Genomic DNA, 21,761 nt, shown 5'->3' with positions numbered 1-21,761 from the left:
TTTTTTTCTTTTCGTTAATTTATTCGAGATGAGATTCCAATCTTTTAAACTAATATAATTTATGTTCTATACATAATTATATTTTTAACATAACTCTAAAATCTCGAACTTGATTCTTCATATAATAGAGATACTTACTTCAAACTAAAAATATATTAAAAAAAAATCAAATTTGAAACTTAGTTATAATATAAGTTAATATACAAAAATTCACATAGAAATAAAAATGATATACATTATCTGCGCGTAGCAAGGAGAAAAGAGGTAGTATCTTTAAACTAGCACTATTTGCGGGTCATCATCACGGCATCGATTATTATATGTGTTATGAATGAATAATTAAAAGGACGAAGACAAAAAAAAACCCATCATGGTCGTCGCCAATCGTCATCTCCCATTTCCTCATCCTCCACCTATCGCAAGGCCATACATATCACCAACAGTGAAGACTTTTGTCTCTCTTCCTCACTCTACAGAAGCAGTGATACCAACCATGACCTCCTCATCAAGAAAGCTTCAGGTTATGACACCTGTCCCCTCCGACATCGACATTGCCAACTCCGTCGAGCCTCTACACATCTCCGAGATTGCCAAAGATCTCAATCTCAGCCCTCTCCACTACGATCTGTACGGCAAATACAAAGCAAAGGTCTTTCCTTTCCCTGTGGAACGAATCTTAGACTCAGTTTTTTTTCCGACATAATCAAGCTTTTATGTTCTGTTAGGTTTTGCTGTCTGCATTTGATGAGCTTCAAGACCGAGAAGACGGCTACTACGTTGTTGTCGGAGGGATCACTCCAACTCCTCTTGGAGAAGGCAAGTCCACTACAACCGTAGGTCTCTGCCAAGCCTTGGGAGCTTACCTGAACAAGAAGGTTGTTACTTGTCTTCGCCAACCGTCTCAAGGACCGACCTTTGGGATCAAAGGAGGCGCAGCTGGTGGTGGGTATAGTCAGGTGATTCCCATGGATGAGTTTAACCTCCATCTCACTGGAGACATCCACGCCATCACTGCCTCCAACAACCTCTTAGCTGCTGCTATCGACGCTCGGATGTTCCACGAGGCTTCTCAGTCAGACAAGGCTCTCTTCAACAGGCTGTGTCCTGTTAATAAAGAAGGGAAGCGTAGTTTTACTGACGTTATGTTTAGGCGTTTGAGGAAGCTTGGCATCTCCTAGACTAGTCCTGATGAGCTTACTCCTGAGGAGGTTAAGAGGTTCGCTAGGCTTGATATTGATCCTGAGTCTATTACTTGGAGGAGGGTGATGGATGTTAATGACCGGTTCTTGAGGAAGATGACTGTTGGTCAGGGGTCTGAGGAGAAAGGGATGATTAGGGAAACAGGGTTTGATATCTCTGTTGCTAGTGAGATCATGGCTGTTTTGGCTTTGACAACTTCTCTTGATGATATGAGAGAGAGGCTTGGTACGATGGTGATTGGTAACAGCAGGGCCGGGGAGCCCATCACGGCAGATGATCTCGGCGTTGGAGGAGCCTTGACTGTTCTGATGAAAGACGCTATTCACCCTACGCTCATGCAGACACTTGAAGGAACGCCTGTCCTAGTTCACGCTGGTCCTTTTGCTAACATAGCTCATGGGAACTCGTCTATCGTTGCGGATAAAATCGCTTTGAAGCTGGTGGGACCTGGCGGGTTCGTGGTGACGGAAGCTGGTTTTGGTTCTGACATTGGTACGGAGAAGTTTATGAATATCAAGTGCCGTTACAGCGGGCTAAGGCCTCAGTGTGCGGTTGTCGTGGCGACTGTTAGGGCCTTGAAGATGCATGGTGGTGGGCCTGGTGTTGTCGCCGGGAGGCCTCTTGATCACGCCTATGTAAGCGAGAATGTTTCCTTGGTGGAGGCTGGTTGTGTGAATCTAGCGAAGCATATATCAAACATAAAGGCGTATGGTGTGAATGTGGTTGTGGCTGTGAATGTGTTCTCAACGGATACCGAAGCAGAACTAAATGCAGTAAGGAAGTTTTCGATGGATGCTGGAGCTTTTGATGCTGTCATTTGTTCCCACCATGCTCATGGTGGCAAAGGAGCGGTAAGGACAGACATCTTCTCTCTTTTTAACTTTTAGCACCTTCTTATCTTTCTTGAAAGATGGATTTATCTTGTACATGGTGTGTTGTAGGTGGATCTTGGCATTGCGGTTGAAAGAGCTTGTCAAAACATTACACAACCACTTAAGTTTCTCTACCCACTTGACATTAGTATCAAAGAGAAGATTGAGGCCATTGCCAAGTCCTACGGAGCCAGTGGTGTTGAATACTCAGACCAGGCTGAGAAACAGATTGAGATGTACACTCAGCAAGGTTTCTCCAACCTTCCTATATGCATGTCGAAAACACAGTACTCGTTCTCACATGATGCATCAAAGAAAGGAGCACCTTCGGGTTTTGTGTTGCCGGTAAGAGATGTAAGAGGGAGTATTGGAGCTGGGTTCATATATCCCTTGGTTGGTACAATGAGTACCATGCCTGGACTTCCGACAAGACCTTGCTTCTATGAAATTGACATTGACACTGTCACTGGAAAAGTTGTTGGCCTTTCTTAATTTAGTGATTCTTTCAAGCTTAAAAGAAGCTTCACTCACTCGCATTATTTGTTCCTTCATTCAACAATAAAAAATGATGATTGTTTTGTACTTTGAACTTCGGTTGTTTTTAGTTTGAAATGAATAAGAAGAATGTGTGTATCATTCTGATTAATTTTTGAAAAGCTCACATCAATATCAATATTTGGCTCAGGTAAAACTGTTGAAGATCAGAAACAAATTATAGAGCAAATGAATGACACAAACTGCTACAGATAAAACTGTTGATGATCAGAAACAAATTGTAGAGCAAAGGAATGACACATCCTGAAGCTATCATGCACTGGGAGGCTTGTAGAGCTTCTCAACCATCTTCCTATACTCTGCACAAGAATACAAAAGAGACATAAGAAACTTATAATGGCAGAAGAAGATAAATGTGAAATCATAATCTGCAATTTTTTACCTTCTTGGTTGCTCCAGAGCTGCGCTGCTTGAGTGTTCAATGGTGAGCTGATGTTCGGTTCTGAACAAGGCAAAGACGTACTCAGATATTGGATTGACGGTTTAGAGGAAATCAAATTCTATGGCACAATAAATTACCTCCCAAAAGGCTCTGAATCGATAGTAGTATTGTCCTGACATCGTATGCAGACGACCATTTATCCTGCTCAAAAATAAGATGTGAAAAAGAACGGATTAAGTTTGGTTTACTTCTTCTCTGTCTGATTTTGTGAAGCACACATAGACAGACAAAGGTGGAAGGTACATCTCACCTGAAGAATGTCCAAACAGATATTGCCGTAGAGATCAACATTGGGGTGGAAGCAACCAGTGTGGAACTTGATCTTAGGAGGCTTGAAAGGATAGTCATTGGAGAAAGAGAGTGAGAGTCTGTACTCAGTTCCTTCAAACACAGTATCTTTGCTTCCTGTTATTGTCCCTTTCCAACAGAATATGTTGTCTTCCTCTGGGAAAGCCGATATTCCCGGGTCACCACCCATCTGAAAAAAAACAACCCAAGTCAAAAGGCCATATTCAAGAACAAGTGAAAGTGAAAAGATGATAACTTACCATCAAGCCCATTAGTTCAGATTGCAGCCTGCGTTTAGGTAAAAGAGAATCAAGATTAGGTATTAAAAACCAAAGCTTTGAGCAATATAGATACTAAGATGTGATTCAAAGTGTATAGATTCTCTAAGAAACATTACAACAAACAGTTTGTGTACATTACAACAGCTAAAGAAGATACCTTTTGAGAACAGATTGGCTATCAACAGTCTTAGTCGGAGGAGCAGATTGCTTTGACGCCGCCGGAGTGTTTCCTTGGTACCCATTAACGGCAGCCATCACTTTCCTTTTCTAATCGTCAAAGATCGAAAGTAGAAGAAGAGAGCGAAAACAAAGATACTTCTTCTTCTGATGAGAGAGAGGATGATCGATGGGAGAGTCTCTGAGGTTATAAAACGGCGTCCGACTAAGATGAAACGACGTCGATTTGAATGAAAAGAAAAGGGAAACTTTAATTTTTCAAGAGAATTTAATCTTTTGAACGTTGGAGGCAGCCCTTGGAATCATTCGAAATCCGCTTATCCAACGGCTACTTTGTCCTTCTTTTTCTTTATAATTTTCTTCTTTCCCAGAAAATAGTTAATTTTTTGTTAGACATAAAATCTTTTTTGACCAAAAAAAAAAGACATAAAATCTTTAGATACATTGTATTAATATATTTTGATCAAAAAATTAGACTACAAAGAATTAAATGACCAAAATATTTCATTTAATAGGTAAAATGATCATAATACTCTAGATATACAAAAATAAAAAAAATTAAAAAATTTAAATTTTTTTTAATATAGTTTTAGATTATATGTTTTCAAATTTGAATTTTATATAATTTTAAAAAAAAATCAATTTTTTTTTATTTTTTTTCAATTTTCTTTTTGTATTTCAAAAATACTTTTTGAAACTATTTTTAAAATTTTTATTTTCAAAATTTTTAATATTTATTTTTTTATTTTATAGAATTTTAAATTTCAATCTCAAATCTCTACCCCTTAACTCTAAACCCTAAGGTTTGGATTAGTTAACCCTATGAGTATAAGTGTATATTTATAAGTGTATATTTACCTTTTTAACAAAATATTTTGGTCATTTTGATCTTTAGAGTTTATATTTGTGACATAAATTTTTTTAATGTTATCCTAGAGTATTTTCCAGGAAAGATCTGTTGCTGATATCAAATATGGTTATATATACCAATGATCATATTAGTATTACCAATGATCATATTGACATATTCTCAATAAAACTATACTTTTATTATTTGGACCTACCCAACACAAGAATAAAGTTCACAATATTGAAATTAGAATGATCTACAATGCAGAAGGGTTAACAAACCACAAGAATCAGCACAAATTCACAGGGTAGACAAAAAGTGTGACCGCCTTAACTCGTGTGTCACTTATCCTAATATAGTAATATTAGATATTCCATTAAAATGTCAAGTCCTTGAATTACAAATATAATAAAAGCTCACAAACGCATAAAATACTATCATATTTAAATATATAAATATTCAAAGAAAATTTTGTTGTTCACATTAAAAAATTATACTATTACTCAAAAAATATTTGAAAAAACTATGCTAATAAATAGTACTATAAACTATAGCAAATCATTGGAGAATGAGTGATAATGAATTTTCATTAAATTGATTGAATTTTATGCGACTGTGATTCTCTATTTATGGTTTGTTAGTTAGCTCTATATTGTTTTAGTCATTTTTATTTGACTTAAGATTTAGATTTTGTTTTTGGAATTTTAACATGGCTTAGTTTTTTTTATGACATCTGATTTTTTTCTTTGACCCATAATGATTATGTTGTGTCTCTGATTCAAATTACCCTGAACAAATATGTTGTTCGTTAAAACCAAAACACGAATTATTTTACTTGGTTGTTATTGCGCTGGTTATTGCAAATGTTGTAATATAATTTTGTGAATATAATTATTGTAATTGACTATTAAATGTTTATTTACACCAAAAAAACTTGTTACAAATAAAATATATATTTCATGATAACATTTAAAATGACAACATACATATAATTTATGTCAGATCAAACACCCAAATATACAATATATATATAGTGAATATGTAATAAACAATAAGATGATGGAAGACTGTAAATTTGAAACTAATTATTAAAAATATTTATTAAACTTTCTGCACATGTAATTCCTAAATGTCTCGACAACACCATTAGGTTTAGAAACAATATATTCTTCATGACTTGTTAGTTGTTTATTGCAAAACGATTTGCAATCTACTTCACAAGTTGCCAGATCTGGTTTTCCGGATACTTTCATGCACTGATTCAAGATGCAATGTTTGACACATTTCTCAACATTGGTTGAAAGAGAAATTTGTGCCGAAATCATCATTATATAAATAGCTACTATCATGAAAATAGTGCTTGAATTTTTCAAAATTTGAGTTTTCATAATGTATATACGATTACAACAAATGTATATGTGTATTAGTTTAGTCTTTTTTAGATCGTGAACAAGATGATTCTGATATTGTGTTAGTCTAGGTGAATTATATAGTAAAGTAAATCATGGGTATTTTATGAAGTTTGTTTTAGTTAGTTTGTTGTTTCTTTTATTAATATATATACATCGATTAAGTTGTGTGGAACTTACCTTTATTTGTTTTGTTAGCTATCTAACCAATTTTTGTTAGAACAATAAAATATATCCTTTTTATCCGCAGCAATAAGATATATTTTTGGTAATTATTATAGTCTTATATTTAAAAATATAAATGATATAGTATTACATCAAATTTTTTTGATCTAAACACGCAAAATTATTGTTTTGTTTTGAAATTTTGAAATTATAAAATTATTCTTTACTTTTACAAAATTATGAATTTGAAATATGTTTTTAAAATTTCTTATAATTTATTCAAATAGCAATAACGGAATATCAAACTAATAACATGTCATATATTTTGTTTAACACTAGAAAAATCAGGAAGAACCTACAAATTTTGAATTGTTTTGGAAGGTTTAGTAGATAATCAGGAACGCTATCATGACTAGTCTGATAAAATAGAATTTCATACAAAAACCACATCTAGAAGCTTCGAATGTGTATAAAACAAAATTGGCTTACTACATTGGTACATATCATACCACTCCATGTTTGTATGATTTAGTATCAACATTTAACTACAAAAACAGATTTATTAGGAACAACATGCAAAATTCGAGTTTTTTTGGAAAGATTGATATATATTTAGGTGGAAAGATTGATATATATTTAGGAAAGTTATCATGAACAATTTAAGAAAGAAAAAAACATACAAAAACCCACACAAAAGAGGTGTGAAATGATGTATTTGTTGTTCTCTTTGCACAATATGACCAACTGCTATGTTGGTTTTTGCAATCCCTATATGAACATGATATAAATTTTGAATAAAATTCAAGAGAACTGAAAAATCACTTATATCACAAACTGGCTTGTTACATCTAGATGAATAAGAAAGAACCTGCCACTTTTGAATTGTTTTGAAAGGTTTAATACATAATTATGAAGGCTATCATGAATAGTCTAAGAAGTAGTTTTGAGTCTCTCAGAAGTTCCAGTCATACTATAAAATAAGTTTTCACTCTCACGATCATATATGTCATTGCTTACATGTTGAAACTACTTTAATCAAAGAGCACAACAATAAGATACTATTTCATACATCAAAATGTCGAAGAGGCTGTGAGCAAAAGCGTGTTTCGCCTCATGGTACATATGTGATGAGTGAAAAATAACCTAATACCTAAAAAAATGTAAAAAGACATTCAGATTAAATTTGATTTCAGCAGATGCTAATAACATCTTTACATATCAAACGAAAAGCTTCAAACAATCAGATAATAAGGTTTGCTAATGTCACTGTTATTAGAGATTAAAGTTTTGTTAACTGAGCTACAATACAAACAAATCGTCACAAGCTAAAGCTTAACACACCGATTCTCCATGGAAGGAAGGAGACAACTCGAGACTTTAGTAATTATGGAACAAGTGGCCAAGCAAATATGGTTAGACCAGTTGATTCATCTACAACCAGGAACATACTGTTGAGATTATTACTTAGGTTTGCTTAGGTTTCAAGTTATCTTTTACCTAGAACTAAACTGAAAGTAAAGACACAATCAATTTAACGAGTTTCCGGCCTCTAGCACGATAAGTCTCATAGGAGAACTCATGCTCGCAAATTCTACTTGATCAAAGAATCTCTAATAACATCAAATCAGTGTGCTATATAGTTTGGTTACAATGAGATAAACTCAAGTTAGCTAGGGAATATAACAACCTTTAGATGTGACAATAGTCTTAAGCCTAAGCTATTTCTCTTTGTTGAAGTCTCCTTTCCCTTGCTACTATGACTTGCTGATTGATCTCTGTCACCGTAACCTGCTGTCGTTGCTTGTACTTGTGTTAACCTAATCCCCGTACTAACATTGATATATATATATGCTTTGTACGTGGTCAGGTGGTGCAAGCTGGAATGGGCCTGTAGAGACTCGGCCCAAGAGATATGATGTTGCTGCTGGCTCGTAAGTCTCTTCTGTGAAGCCCAAACTCTACAAATCTCCACCAGTTTGATTTGAGCCCAACACTGGCCCATTCGGCAAACCCTTGTGTCGACAGCCTCCTCCTCTTGTCTCTTTGTCTTTTGTGGTAAAAAATCAATCTTGACTCTCTCACCTCTCTGCGTCTCTCTTCCTCACGTACCTTCATCATCGAAATGATCTCGGCTCCGTCTCGTGAGAGATCTCGGTCAGCTCAGTCGTGACGACTTCACTCTGTTTCTCCTTTATCTCCAGGTACATCTAATCTATTTGTTTGCTTTGAGATTAGGATCATCTGCAAAGAAAGTTGAGAACTTTCTTGAGTATTTCACTGACCCTTAACTTCTTTGTTCATTGCATGTCTTCTCCGGCGATTCTACGCCTCCTCCGACATGACTCGAGCTCTGACTCGAGCTCCACCGTCACGCTCCACCTCTTTTGTGAACCAAGGTATGGACTTATACATCTTAGTCCTCCTATGCATGTCTTTGATCTACTCCAATCTAACCCTCTTGACGTTTCAGGGATCGATTTCAACTCTATGCTGAGTTCCTTCCTTGCGATCTTGATGAAACTGTAGTTTGATCTGAGTAACTCGCCTCAACTCGGTGAGCTTTCAATACACTTTACTTTCTTCAACTTAGCTTCTCAAAGACCTTTTGTCTTGTACCATACTCGAGTTGGTCACTGACACATATGCTTTGTAGCTTGTTGTAGGTTTGTCCGTCTTTATAGATGGTTGGTGACGCTTTCTGATTCCGTGGAACTTAGATTGACTCAATGTGATCGTTGAGTCCTACTTTTCATAAAGCCCATGATTGCTTGACCTTTCCACATTCCTCCACTTGAGTCGAGAACCCTTCTCGACCCTATCTGGGCTCCAGGTAACTCCTACTACTCTTATCACGGTGCTCCTTATTACTGTTTGACTCATCTTACAAATACTTACATACGTAAATGCTTGTGTTATGCGAGGATGGAGACAATTGCAATAGGATCACCTGGAGCCTTCTCCACCTTATCAGTGGACGTTCAAAAGCTCACAGCAAAGCTGTAACTTCTGACCAGGTACCGTCTTCGTTAGGAAATCAGCCGGGTTAACATTAGTATGAATCTTGTTTAGAACAATATCCCCTGATTCCACTAGGTCTCGAATGAAATTGAACTTGGTAGTTATATGCTTTGTCTTTTCGTGATTGACTGGATTGCAAGGGCTAGAGCACTTTGAGAATCACAGTAGAGTTTGATACCTTGTTGCTTGAATCCTAACTCTGCGCATATTTCTTTTAGCCACATTGCTTCTTTAGCTGCTTTCATAGCCATGTATTCGGCTTTTGTAGTGGATAAAGCAACAACTGATTGTAAACATGATTTCCATGAAACTGTATTGCCTGCAAACTTGAATGCATAGCCTGTTACTGAACGGCTCCTATCCATGTCTGTTGCATAATATGAGTCTGAATAGCCTTCTACTTGTAGTGTAGAATGCTTCTTGAATGTTAAATCTGAATTCATTGCTCCATGTAAGTACCTTAGAACCCACTTGACTGCTGACCAGTGGTCTCTTCCTCGTTTACTCATGAAGCGACAAACATAGCCTACTGCTAATCCTAGGTCGGGCCTCGACCCGACCATTGCATACATTGGCCTCCTACACACTGGCATAAGGAATCCTTTCCATATGTGCTGCCTCTTCTTTCCATTGTTTTTCTGTTAGACTCCGAAGCTTGAACTGAGACGAGGTGGGAGTGACTACAGCCTTGGCGTCCTGCATTCCGAACGTATTTAACACTTTTTCAATGTACTTTCTTTGAAACAGAATCAATGTTCCTTTCTGTCTATCTCTGGTGGTGTCCATTCCCAGTATCCTGGATGCCTTTCCCATGTCTTTCATCTCAAATTCTCCACTCAGCATCTCTTTAAGATCCTTGATCACTTTTTTTGTTTCCTCAAGCAATCAACATGTCGTCGACATAGAGAAGTAGATAGATGGCTTTGTCGGTTTTAACATCTCTCATGTAGATATATAGGTCTTTGCTGCAACACTCAAATAGCTGATCCTTCATGAAACTGCTGAACCGGTGGTTCCATCTCCTTGGAGACTGCTTCAAAACATACATAGACTTTCTCAGCAAGCACACTTTGTTCTCTATTCCTGGTTTTATAAAGCCCTCAGGCTGTTCCATTAAGATTCTTTCCTCTAAGCTCCCATGTAAGAAATCTGTTTTCACATCCATTTGTTCTAGTTCTAGGTCTAGATTCACGACAATGCTGAGCATAAGCCTGATTGAGACATCTTTTACGACTGGGGAGAAGATCTCATTATAGTCAACTCCTTCTCTCTGAGAATATCCTTTTAGCAACTAATATGCCCTTGTATCGTTTATCCTCAACACCTGGGATACCCAGCTTTAGCTTAAACAACCACCTGCATCAAACAAGCTTTGCCTTAGCTGGCCAATCAATGAGATCCCATGTTATGTTCTTTCTGTGGGATTCCATCTCCTCTTCAGCAGCTTGTTTCCATAGCTTCTTCTCTCGACTTCTCATGGCTTCAGCAAACGATCATGGTTCCTCTGCTTCCAGATCTCCAACAACATTGAGCGCGTAAGCTACAAAGTTTCCATCCTCATACCGAGATGGTGGTTTCACATTCCGTATCCTTTCTCTATCTCTTGCCAGAACATAAGTGTCTAGAGTTTCACTTCCTCCAGTCTCTACTTCCTCATCATGCTCATGTTCGCTAGAGCTGGTGTCCGACGATGACTCTTCTCCACCTTGATCAGGTGCATCCTGTTAGTGCAAGATGACACAACAATAGGTAATGCAGAAGATAACTCAAGAGACAAATCACACAAGCACACCAAAGCTTTATTAGAATCTCCTTAAACAATCTATTACAAGATCTGCTTAATTCAGCTTTTACACGTCAGTGTTAACACCCTAACACACGCTACTGAAAGATCCTAAGCTACCCGCTTATGTCTCTTCTCCGTCAAGTACTTCAGCCACTACTCCAGCACGACCCAAAACACTTCCAAGAGCTTCTCTCTCTCTATAAGATCAGCCTCTGTCTCTATACAGACGACCCCATAGCTATCTTATATTATTGTCTACGTTCCTGAAACCTTAGTCTCCAAGGCAACATGTATGGATATCTTCCATAACAATAAGTGCAACTTTTCTTTTCTTGGAATGCACTTATTCCTCTTTCTTTAAGTCATAAACTTACTCCTCAAGTTTATTCCTCTTTCCATAGCTCCAAGATACTCCCTTGCTCTCCAAGTCTACACGACTCTGGCTCAGCATCTTGACTCCACATGGTCTTCACCACTCACTACAACATCTGCTTCAGCAACTACGTCAGCGACTACTTCAGGGCAGATATCTTACATCTTCACATCCTTGGATTCAGAAGAATAAGAGGAGGAGGATGGTCCCCTGATCAAATCGTCGCTGAATGATACTCACTTCTTAGCTCATTTTCATTTCTCCTTTGTCACTTCTGTGCTCTCTTTTTCTTTAGCAACAGTGTGCTTGTACAACTCTTCTTCGTTGAAAACAACGTTTCTACTCGTTCTGCACCTCCCTACGTCTTCTATCCATACTCGATATCCTTTTAAGCCCATAGGATATCCAACAAACACTCCTTTGATGGCTCTGGGTCCAGTTTTCTCCTCAATCACATGAACATATGCGGAGCATACAAACGTCCTAAGATGTCCCAAATCAGGTTTGAAGCCTACCAAACTTTCTTAGGTAGATTAAACTCCAAAGTAGAGTTGGGTGACCTGTTAATCAAATACATTGCAGTAGATGCAGCTTCTGGGCAGAAGCTGCATTTGGTCAAAGCCAGATTCGGCTAACATACATCTCAATTTATCCATAATAGTTCTGTTTATCCTCTCTGAAAACCCATTCTGCTGCGGAGTGTAGGTGCAGGTTTTGTGCCTCTTAATCCAGCTTTCTTGCAGTACTCATCAAACTGTTTATTGAAGAACTCCAAGCCATTATCAGTTCTTAAACATTTGATATTCTTCTCTGTCTTAGTTTCAACTTCAGCCTTCCATTCTCTGAACTTAGAAAATACCTCATCTTTAGTCTTCAAAAAATAAATCCAGACTTTCTTTGAAAAATCATCAATAAAAGTCACAAAGTACTTATTTCCAGCAAGACTGTCTGGTGTAGACGGAGAGCCCCAAAGGTCAGAGTGAACATACTCTATAATCCCTTTAGTCATGTGCTTAGCTTAAGGAAAACTTAGCTTATGCGACTTTCCAATTATACAATGCTCGCAGAAATCCAACTCCTTAACATCCTTGTCAGTGATAAATCCATTCTTGACAAGTTCAGACATATTCTTGAGACTCATATGACCGAGGCGTGAATGCCAAACATTAGTCATATTCCTTTCAGGTCTCTATAGATTAGCCTCTCCTCTTAAGACTGTCCCTTGAAGATAATACAGTCCCAGATGATATCTTTCTGAGAGAGCCCTTTTATCGTCCTTGTAGAAGTTAACCATAAGATCCTTGCCTTCCTATCGACAACCTGTTGTTTGCAACATTCCATACGAAATCAAATTTCTGCTCATATTTGGCATGTATCTGACTCCTGTTAAGATAACCAGAGAACCATCTGGATTAAGAATTTTAATTTTCCCAGTTCCTTGAATGTTGTTGTGAGTGTTATTTGCCATTAACACTTTGCCTCCCTTGAACTTTTCCAAGTCAAATAGGAAGCTTTTGTCAGGTGTGATATGAAATAAACAGCCTGAATCCATTACCCCCTCATCTTTAGTATCTTGGCTGCTGATGGTTAGGATTAGAGGCTATGTAGACTCTGCTGCTATATTAGGTGAGTCTTGCGGTTTGAAAGATCTCTTCTCAGGGCACTCTCGCTTCCAATGGCCCTCTTTACCACATATTAAACATCCTTTGTTGTTTTGTTGTTTCTAGGACGTGAATTAGATATTCCATTCCGGCTTTTGGATCTATTTTCCATTGCCCTTTCCATATCGCTGGTCTTATCTCCCTCGTTCGTCCACTAGGCCTTCTCCACCTGATTTGGTAAAATTACCACTTTCGATCAACTCTCTTTCTTTGAACCTCGCAACCCCAGTCACCTCATTGAGGCTCAGTGTATCTCTCCCATACTTGAGAGTCTCCTTGAATTGGTCGTATTTGTTAGGTAGAGAACTTAGCAGTAAGATTGCATGAACTTCCTCTGAAACTTCCACTTGCAGGTTGCTTAGATCTGCCACTAGTTTCAGAAAATCATCCACATTCTCATCAATAGTTTTAGAATCAGACATCTAGAAAGTATAGAATCTGAGCTGTAGATATATCCGGTTGGGTAAAGAAGTGTCTGTGTACAACTTGTCAAGTGTACTCCACATTATTGCATCAGTCTCACAATGTTTGATTTTTCTTAAGACCTTGTTGCCAACATTCAGCACAATCAGATCCTTAGCTTTCTGTGATTTTTCAAACTTTGCAGGGTCTATTGCAGGTATAGACTCAACAATTCCAGAAAGTCCCTTTCATGTGTCTCTTGACGCTGACTCAGGATCGTCCTTAACGTCGGAGACATCCTTCAGTAGCTTCCCACAGTGAGGATAACTTTCAATCCGAGCACTCCAAAGTGAGCCAACATGCTCACCTTCCATAGCGCAAAGTTACCAGTACCCTCAAACCGATCCACCTCTATGCGTGTGTTAGACGTCGCTTGTGAATCAGGTATTCCTTATCTCTCTCACCTAAACAACCTTAACAACCTGGAAGCTCTAATACCACTTGTTAAGAATATTACTTAGGTTTGCTTAGGTTTCAAGTTATCTTTGACCTAGAACTAAACTGAAAGTAAAGACACAATCAATTTAACGAGTTCCCAGACTCTAGCACGGTACGTCTCGTGGGAGAACTCCTGCTCCCAAAATCCACTAGATCAAAGAGTCTCTAGTAACACCAAATCAGTGAGCTAGATAGTTTGGTTACAATGAGATCAACTCAAGTTAGCTAGGGAATACAACAACCATCTAGATGAGACAATAGTCTTAAGCCTAAGCTATTTCTCTCTGTTGAAGTCTCCTTTCCCTTGCTACTATGACTTGCTGATTGATCTCTATCGCCGTAATCTGCTGTCGTTGCTTGTACTTGTGTTAACCTAATCCCCGTACTAACATTGATATATATATATATATATATATATATATATATATATATATATATATATATATATGCTTTGTACGTGATCAGGTGGTGCAAGCTGGAGTGGGCCTGTAGAGACTCGGCCCAAGAGATATGATGTTGCTTCTGGCCCGTAAGTCTCTTCTGTGAAGCCCAAACTCTACACATACAAATCAAAACTTAACAATGATCATTTTCATGTATCTTAGCCTGTTGTTCATCAGAATAATTTGCTTCTTTTGCAGCCACAGTGAATCTTAGCAAACATTGCTAGAGCTTTTACTATATCATTGTCTAATGAAAGTAATTCAAAACAACAAACTTGCTCTTATTGAAACCAAAATCACAAGAATCCATCAAAATGGATCAATCCTATAACTGTTTCATCAAATTGAGAATTGAAAAAAGTAACATTGATACGAGATACCTTTAATACGGCGAAATCAAATTTATTACTGGGACAGCGGAGCAGCGATTGGAGCTGAGGGAGACAAACGTAGATGATGACGGCGTAGATGATGACGGCGGAGATAATGGCGGCGGAGATGAGTAGTGCTGGAGATAATGGCGGTGGAGATGAGTCATGCCGGAGATGATGATGTCGGAGATGAGAGACGATGTCGTGATTATGGGTTAAAATTTCAATTATTTTTTATTTAATATAATTAGAGAAGAAAAGGGATATAAGGGTAAATGATCCTATTAAATGAAACCTAATTTGGTGATTTTGAGCCTTGAATTACAAATATAACAAAAGCTGACAAACACATAAAATACTATCCTATTTAAATATATAATTATTCAAAGAAAATTTTGTTATTCACATTAAAAAATTATACTATTACTCAAACAATATTTGAAAAAAATATGCTAATAAATAGTACTATAAACTATAGCAAATCATTGGAGAATGAGTGATAATGGATCTTCATTAAATTGATTGAATTTTATGCGATGGTGATTCTCTCTATATTTATGGTTTGTTAGTTTGCTCTATATTCTTTTAGTCATTTTTATTTGACTTAAGATTTAGATTTTTTTTTTTGGAATTTTAACATGGCTTAGTTTTTTTATGACATCTGATTTTTTTTCTTTGACCCATAATGATTCTGTTGTGTCTCTGATTCAAATTACCCTGAACAAATATGTTGTTCGTTAAAACCAAAACACAAATTATTTTACTTGGTTGTTATTGCGCTGGTTATTGCAAATGTTGTAATACACTTTTGTGAATATAATTATTGTAATTGACTATTAAATGTTTATTTACACCAGAAAAAACTTGTTACAAATAAAATATATATTTCATGATAACATTTAAAATGACACCATACATATAATTTATGTCAGATCAAACACCCAAATATACAATATATATATATATATATATAGTGAATATGTAATAAACAATAACATGATGGAAGACTGTAAATTTGAAACTAATTATTAAAAACATTTATTAAACTTTCTGCACATATAATTCTTAAATGTCTCGACAACACCATTAGGTTTAGAAACAATATATTCTTCATGACTTGTTAGTTGTTTATTGCAAAACGTTTTGCAATCTACTTCACAAGTTGCCGGATCTGGTTTTCCGGATACTTTCATGCACTAATTCAAGATGCAATGTTTGACACATTTCTCAACATTGGTTGAAAGAGAAATTTGTGCCGAAATCATCATTATATAAATAGCTAGCTACTATCATGAAAATAGTGCTTGAATTTTTCAAAATTTGAGTTTTCATAATGTATGTAAGATTACAACAAATGTAAATGTGTATTAGTTTAGTCTTTTTTAGATCGTGAACAAGATGATTCTGACATTGTGTTAGTCTAGGTGAATTATATAGTAAAGTAAATCATGGGTATTTTTAGAAGTTAGTTTGTTGTTTCTTTTATTAATATATACATCGATTAAGTTGTGTGGAACTTACCTGTATTTGTTTATTAGCTATCTAACCAATTTTTGTTATAACAATAAAATATATCATTTTCATCCGCAACAATAAGATATATTTTTTGTAATTATTATAGTCTTATATTTAAAAATATAAATGATATCATAGTATTACATCAAAACTTTGTGATCTAAACACGCAAAAATATGGTTTTATTTTGAAATTTTAAAATTATAAAATTACTCTTTACTTTTACAAAATTATGAATTTAAGTTTAAGTTTGAAATATGTTTTTAAAGTTTCTTATAATTTATTCAAATTGCAATAACGAAATATCAAACTAATAACATGTCATATGTTTTGTTTAACACTAGAAAAATCAGGAAGAACCTACAAATTTTGAATTGTTTTGGAAGGTTTAGTAGACAATCAGGAACGCTATCATGAATAGTCTGATAAAATAGAATTTCATACAAAAACCACATCTAGAAGCTTCGAATGGTTATAAAACAAAGTTGGCTTACTACATTGGTACATATCATACCACTCCATGTTTGTGTGATTTAGTATCAACATTTAACTACAAAGACATATTTATTAGGAACAACATGCAAAATTTGAGTTTTTTTGGAAGGATTGATATATATTTAGGAAAGTTATCATGAACAATTAAGAAAGAAAAAAACATACAAAAACCCACACAAAAGAGGTGTGAAATGATGTATTTGTTGTTCTCTTTGCACAATATGACCAACTGCTATGTTGGTTTTTGAAATCCCTATATGAACATGATATAAATATTGAACAAAATTCAAGAGAACTGAAAAATCACTTATATCACAAACTGGCTTGTTACATCTAGATGAATAAGAAAGAACCTGCAAATTTTGAATTGTTTTGAAAGGTTTAATACATAATTATGAAGGCTATCATGAATAGTTTAAGAAGTAGTTTTGAATCTCTCAGAAGTTCCAGGCATACTATAAAATAAGTTTTGACTCTCAAGATCATATATGTCACTGCTTACATGTTGAAACTATTTCAATCAAAGAGCACAACAATAAGATACTATTACATACAACAAAACGTCAAAGAGGCTGTGAGCAAAAGCGTGTTTCGCCTCATGGTACATATGTGATGAGTGAAAAAGAACCTAATACCTAAGAAAATGCAAAAAGACATTCAGATTAAATTGAATATCATGAGAAGCTAATAACATCATTACATATCAAACGAAAAGATTCAAACAATCAGATAATAAGGTTTGCTAATGTCACTGTATTAGAGATTAAGGTTTTGTTAACTGAGCTACAATACAAACAAATCGTCACAAGCTAAAGCTTAACAGCCCGATTCTCCGTGGAAGCAAGGAGACAACTCGAAACTTTAGTAAGTATGGAACAAGTGGCCAAGCAAATATGGTTAGACTAGTTGATTCATCTACAACCAGGAACATACAAATGAAAACTTAACAATGATCACTTTTCATGTATCTTAGCTTGTTGTTCATCAGAATAATTAGCTTCTTTTGCAGCCACAGTGAATCTTAGCAAACATTGCTAGAGCTTTACTATATCATTGTCTAATGAAAGTAATTCAAAAGCACATACTCACTCTTATTGAAACCAAAATCACAAGAATCCATCAAAATGGATCAATCCTATAACTGTTTCATCAAATTGAGAATTGAAAAAGTAACATTGATACGAGATACCTTTAATACGGCGAAATAAAATTTATTACTGAGACAGCGGAGCAGCGATTGGAGCTGAGGGAGACAAAAGTAGATGATGATGGCGTAGATGATGATGGCGGAGATAATGGCGGTGGAGATGAGTAGTGCTGGAGATAATGGTGGTGGAGATGAGTCATATCGGAGATGATGATGTCGGAGATGAGAGACGATGTCGTGATTATGGGTTAAAATTTTAATTATTTTTTATTTAATATAATTAGAGAAGGAAAGGGATATAAGGGTAAATGATCCTATTAAATGAAACCTAGTTTGGTCATTTTGAGCTTTGAGTGCTAAATTGAGAAGAAAAACTTGTTTAGGGTCATTTGAGCACATTTCTCTACCATAAATGATAATATATATTACTATAACTCTGTTATCATTGATTATAGAGAAATGACCTCAAATGACCCTTACCAAGTTTTACTATAACTAGTGAACAAAAAAAGAAGATATTACTATAACTTGATTTATTTTTAAAAAAATATAAAATACATAATATTAAAACATTATTCATGAAAAACATTATTAAAGAATAAATCATTCACTGACTTTATAATTCGTTTGAATTTCTTTCTGTTTTTTTTTTAAAATATAAAAAATTTACACAAACAATATAATAAAAAACTTACATAAAGGATGTAACAATTCTGATGAAGATCAATCAAAAATGAACATGGTATACTAAGAATTAATAATTTGAGTTAATTGTTATAACTTTCTTGTTTACATATCATTATAGTATCACTGGACAGGGTTGGTACTGTCATGCAAGGGACTCAGATGATGTTATGATGGGGGCAATGAACCTAAGACGAAGCCTGTCACCTTTACATGCAAAAAGTGAAGCTTTGATTTGGGCGATGAAGTGCATGAAGACCCTGCAGTTCACAGAAGTAGTATTTGCGACGGATTATTCTCAACTGGTGAAGAAGGTGTCGTCACCTGAAGAATGACCAGCTTTTGCTATACACATGGATGAGTTTTGCGGCAGTAAGACTTTCTTTCCTAATTTCAAGATTCGACATATTCCAAGGGCACAAAATACAATGGCAGACAAGCTTGCACGTGGTACGAAGAGTTCTCTTTCAGCTATGTTATATGTTGATTCATCACCTCCGGCTTGGCTTTCCAACCCGGTGGTCTCTTAGTTAATAATTTGTTGTTGTCAAAAAAAACATAACATTATAGTAAATATCAGCTACAAGAAGTTAAAAAGAGATGACAAAAACAAATGTATACTACTAAAAACTAAAATAAATAATAATGCTTTGTTTAATTAAACTATTTATATAATATCATATATATCATTTAGTATAACATCTTATTATATAAAGCTTGGTTCTTCAAAGTTGGTAATTAACAAGATTGTGACACATGACAATTACATATTTAGATAGTAAAATGTGTTAAACTATCTCATATTTAATTATATATACTAAGATAATAAGAAGTAACAAATTTTATTAAAAAGGTAATTTTATTATATAAAGCTTAGTTATCTAAAGTTGCTAATTAGCAAGATGGTGACACATAATTATATATTTAGATTGTTACATGTGTTAAGCTATCTCATAATTAATTATATATACTAAAATAATAAGAAAAACAAATTTTATTAAAAAATTAATTATAAAAACTATTTAATATTAATTTTCCATTTTTAAAATCCTAAAAAAATTATCTTATTATATAAAACTTGGTTCTTCAAAGTTGCAAATTAACATGATCACTACACATGTCAATTATATATTTTACGATTGTGACATGTGTTATTCTATCTCATAATTAGAAATATATATACTAAGATATTAACAAAAAAATTTTTTATTATAAAGTAATTATAAATATTATTTAATAGCAATTTTCCTTTTTTAAAATCCTAATCAAAAGATAATTGCCAAAGATTATTTAATAATAATTTCCCTTCTAATATTGTGACATGTGTTTTAAATATAATGATTAAAAATATATATAATAAGATAATAAAAACGAATTTTGAAAAAGATTATATTTAGCTTGGTTCTTTAAAATTGCTAATTAACATGATTTCGACTCATGTCATATATTTAAAAATGTGATATGTGTAAAACTATCAATAAATACAAAAATCATAAAAATAATTTTTCTAAAAATTAATTATAAATATTATTTAATAGTATTATTTTTTATTTTTTTTAGAAAAAGCTTGGTTCTTAAAAGTTACTAATTAATATGATTGTGACAATGTTAGTTACATATTTGAAAATATGATATGTGTTAAACTATCTCATAATCAAAACTCTATATATTAAAATAATAAAAACAATTTTTCTTAAAAATTAATTATAAATATTATTTGATAGTCTTATTATTATTATTTATTATAATGTTTGTTTTAAAAAATACTAAACATAGAGAATTATAAAAGATAAATTTTAAATTTTAAGAAAAATGTTAAACAAAAACGAATTGTAAAATCCTATAAGTACAATAAATTATTTAATAAAAAATATGAAGAAAAACTAACTTTTAAATAAATAATATTACTTTTAAAAAAACCTTATTAAATGAAAATCGTAAAAGTACTCTTATTTGTTTCTTATAAGTAACTAACTTTCATTTTTAATAGATAATTCTATGTTAAAAAAATTATGACCAAAAATAACTACAATATTTAATATTTATATTTAGGTTTAAGATTCCACATATTATTTTTACAAAACACAATAGTATTTACATGAAAAGTATTGCCTGGGTATTTTCTTTTAATTTCTTGACACGACTCAACTTTGTATTATCCTTATTACGTCTTATAATGCTAACATAATTTTTCATCTTGATGTTGTTCTCGTACATGAGAATGTATGAATATGATGAATATGTGTTTGTATGTATAAGACAAAAAAATATAAATAATAAACAGAATTTTTTCTGTTAAAAATAAAATATTTGCATACAAATCTAAAAGAAAAACTAATGATAAAATAATTAATTTTCTTCTTAAAAGTCTAAATAAAATAAAAATGTAAAAAATTTACTTTTCTTATAATTAAATAAATTTAATTTTTAATAATTTTATGTTAAAAAAATATAAATCAAAATTAACTTCAAATATTTCACCTGTTGTGACTGTGTCATGTGTTAGTTAAAAAATTAGATTATGAATGTGTCAATAAAAACAGCATTTATGTGAAAATAACTTATCATTTTCCTAAAATCCTAAATAAAGGAGATTTATTTAAAAAAATTCTTTTATAATCTTAGCCAATTATGATTTTTTTTTTAAACAAATCCTGACATGAGAGAAATTTTATTTAATAGTAATTTTTAATTAAAATAATTAATGATAAACATGATAGTAAAAATTATTTAACTAACAAGAACATTTGTAAAAATATTAGTGGTATTGAAAAAAACGTATTTTTAAAATGGCAACTTTTTAAAAAATAGTTAATGTCAACTGGAAAACATTATTTCATAGAAATTTTATTTTCTAAATTATGGACACAATATAATTGTAAAATATTATGTAATATTAATTTCCTTTTATAAAATCCTAAAAAACTGTAAAAGAATATTTGATAGTTTTTTTCCTTTTTTATAAAAAAAATCTCAAACAAAAAAAATTTGTATCATAGTTTTAAGTCCTAACAAAAAGAGAATTGTAAAAATTTATTTGATAATATTTTTAAGAGAGTATTTGATGATAAACAATGATACGACTTGTAAAAATAGTAATTTTTGTTTTTCTATTAATAAATAAAATAA

At 33.7% G+C, this 21,761-nt stretch overlaps 2 protein-coding genes and 1 pseudogene across 2 annotated transcripts; 1 reads left to right on the top strand and 2 right to left on the bottom strand.

Annotated features, from left to right (window-relative positions):
* Positions 1-334: 334 nt before the first annotated feature.
* On the top strand, positions 335-2,708 carry LOC125586992 (annotated as a pseudogene).
* Positions 2,689-4,133, bottom strand: LOC125586993 (ubiquitin-conjugating enzyme E2 20-like). Its single transcript, XM_048757046.1, has 6 exons — positions 3,796-4,133; positions 3,618-3,645; positions 3,320-3,547; positions 3,147-3,210; positions 3,010-3,069; positions 2,689-2,926 (listed from the first exon to the last, which is right to left on the bottom strand). Exons 1-6 carry the CDS (start codon positions 3,891-3,893, stop codon positions 2,880-2,882), a joined length of 525 nt encoding a protein of 174 aa, XP_048613003.1. The 5' UTR covers positions 3,894-4,133; the 3' UTR covers positions 2,689-2,879.
* Positions 4,134-9,358: 5,225 nt separating this feature from the next.
* Positions 9,359-9,829, bottom strand: LOC125587182 (secreted RxLR effector protein 161-like). The gene has a single exon (XM_048757364.1). It carries the CDS (start codon positions 9,827-9,829, stop codon positions 9,359-9,361), a length of 471 nt encoding a protein of 156 aa, XP_048613321.1.
* Between the last annotated feature and the right edge of the window lie 11,932 nt (positions 9,830-21,761).

Source organism: Brassica napus, chromosome C5 (genome assembly GCF_020379485.1).
Source record: "Brassica napus cultivar Da-Ae chromosome C5, Da-Ae, whole genome shotgun sequence".
NCBI lineage: Eukaryota > Viridiplantae > Streptophyta > Magnoliopsida > Brassicales > Brassicaceae > Brassica > Brassica napus.
The sequence above is the reverse complement of the archived record's forward strand: the minus strand, read 5'-3'. Positions and strand labels throughout refer to the sequence as shown.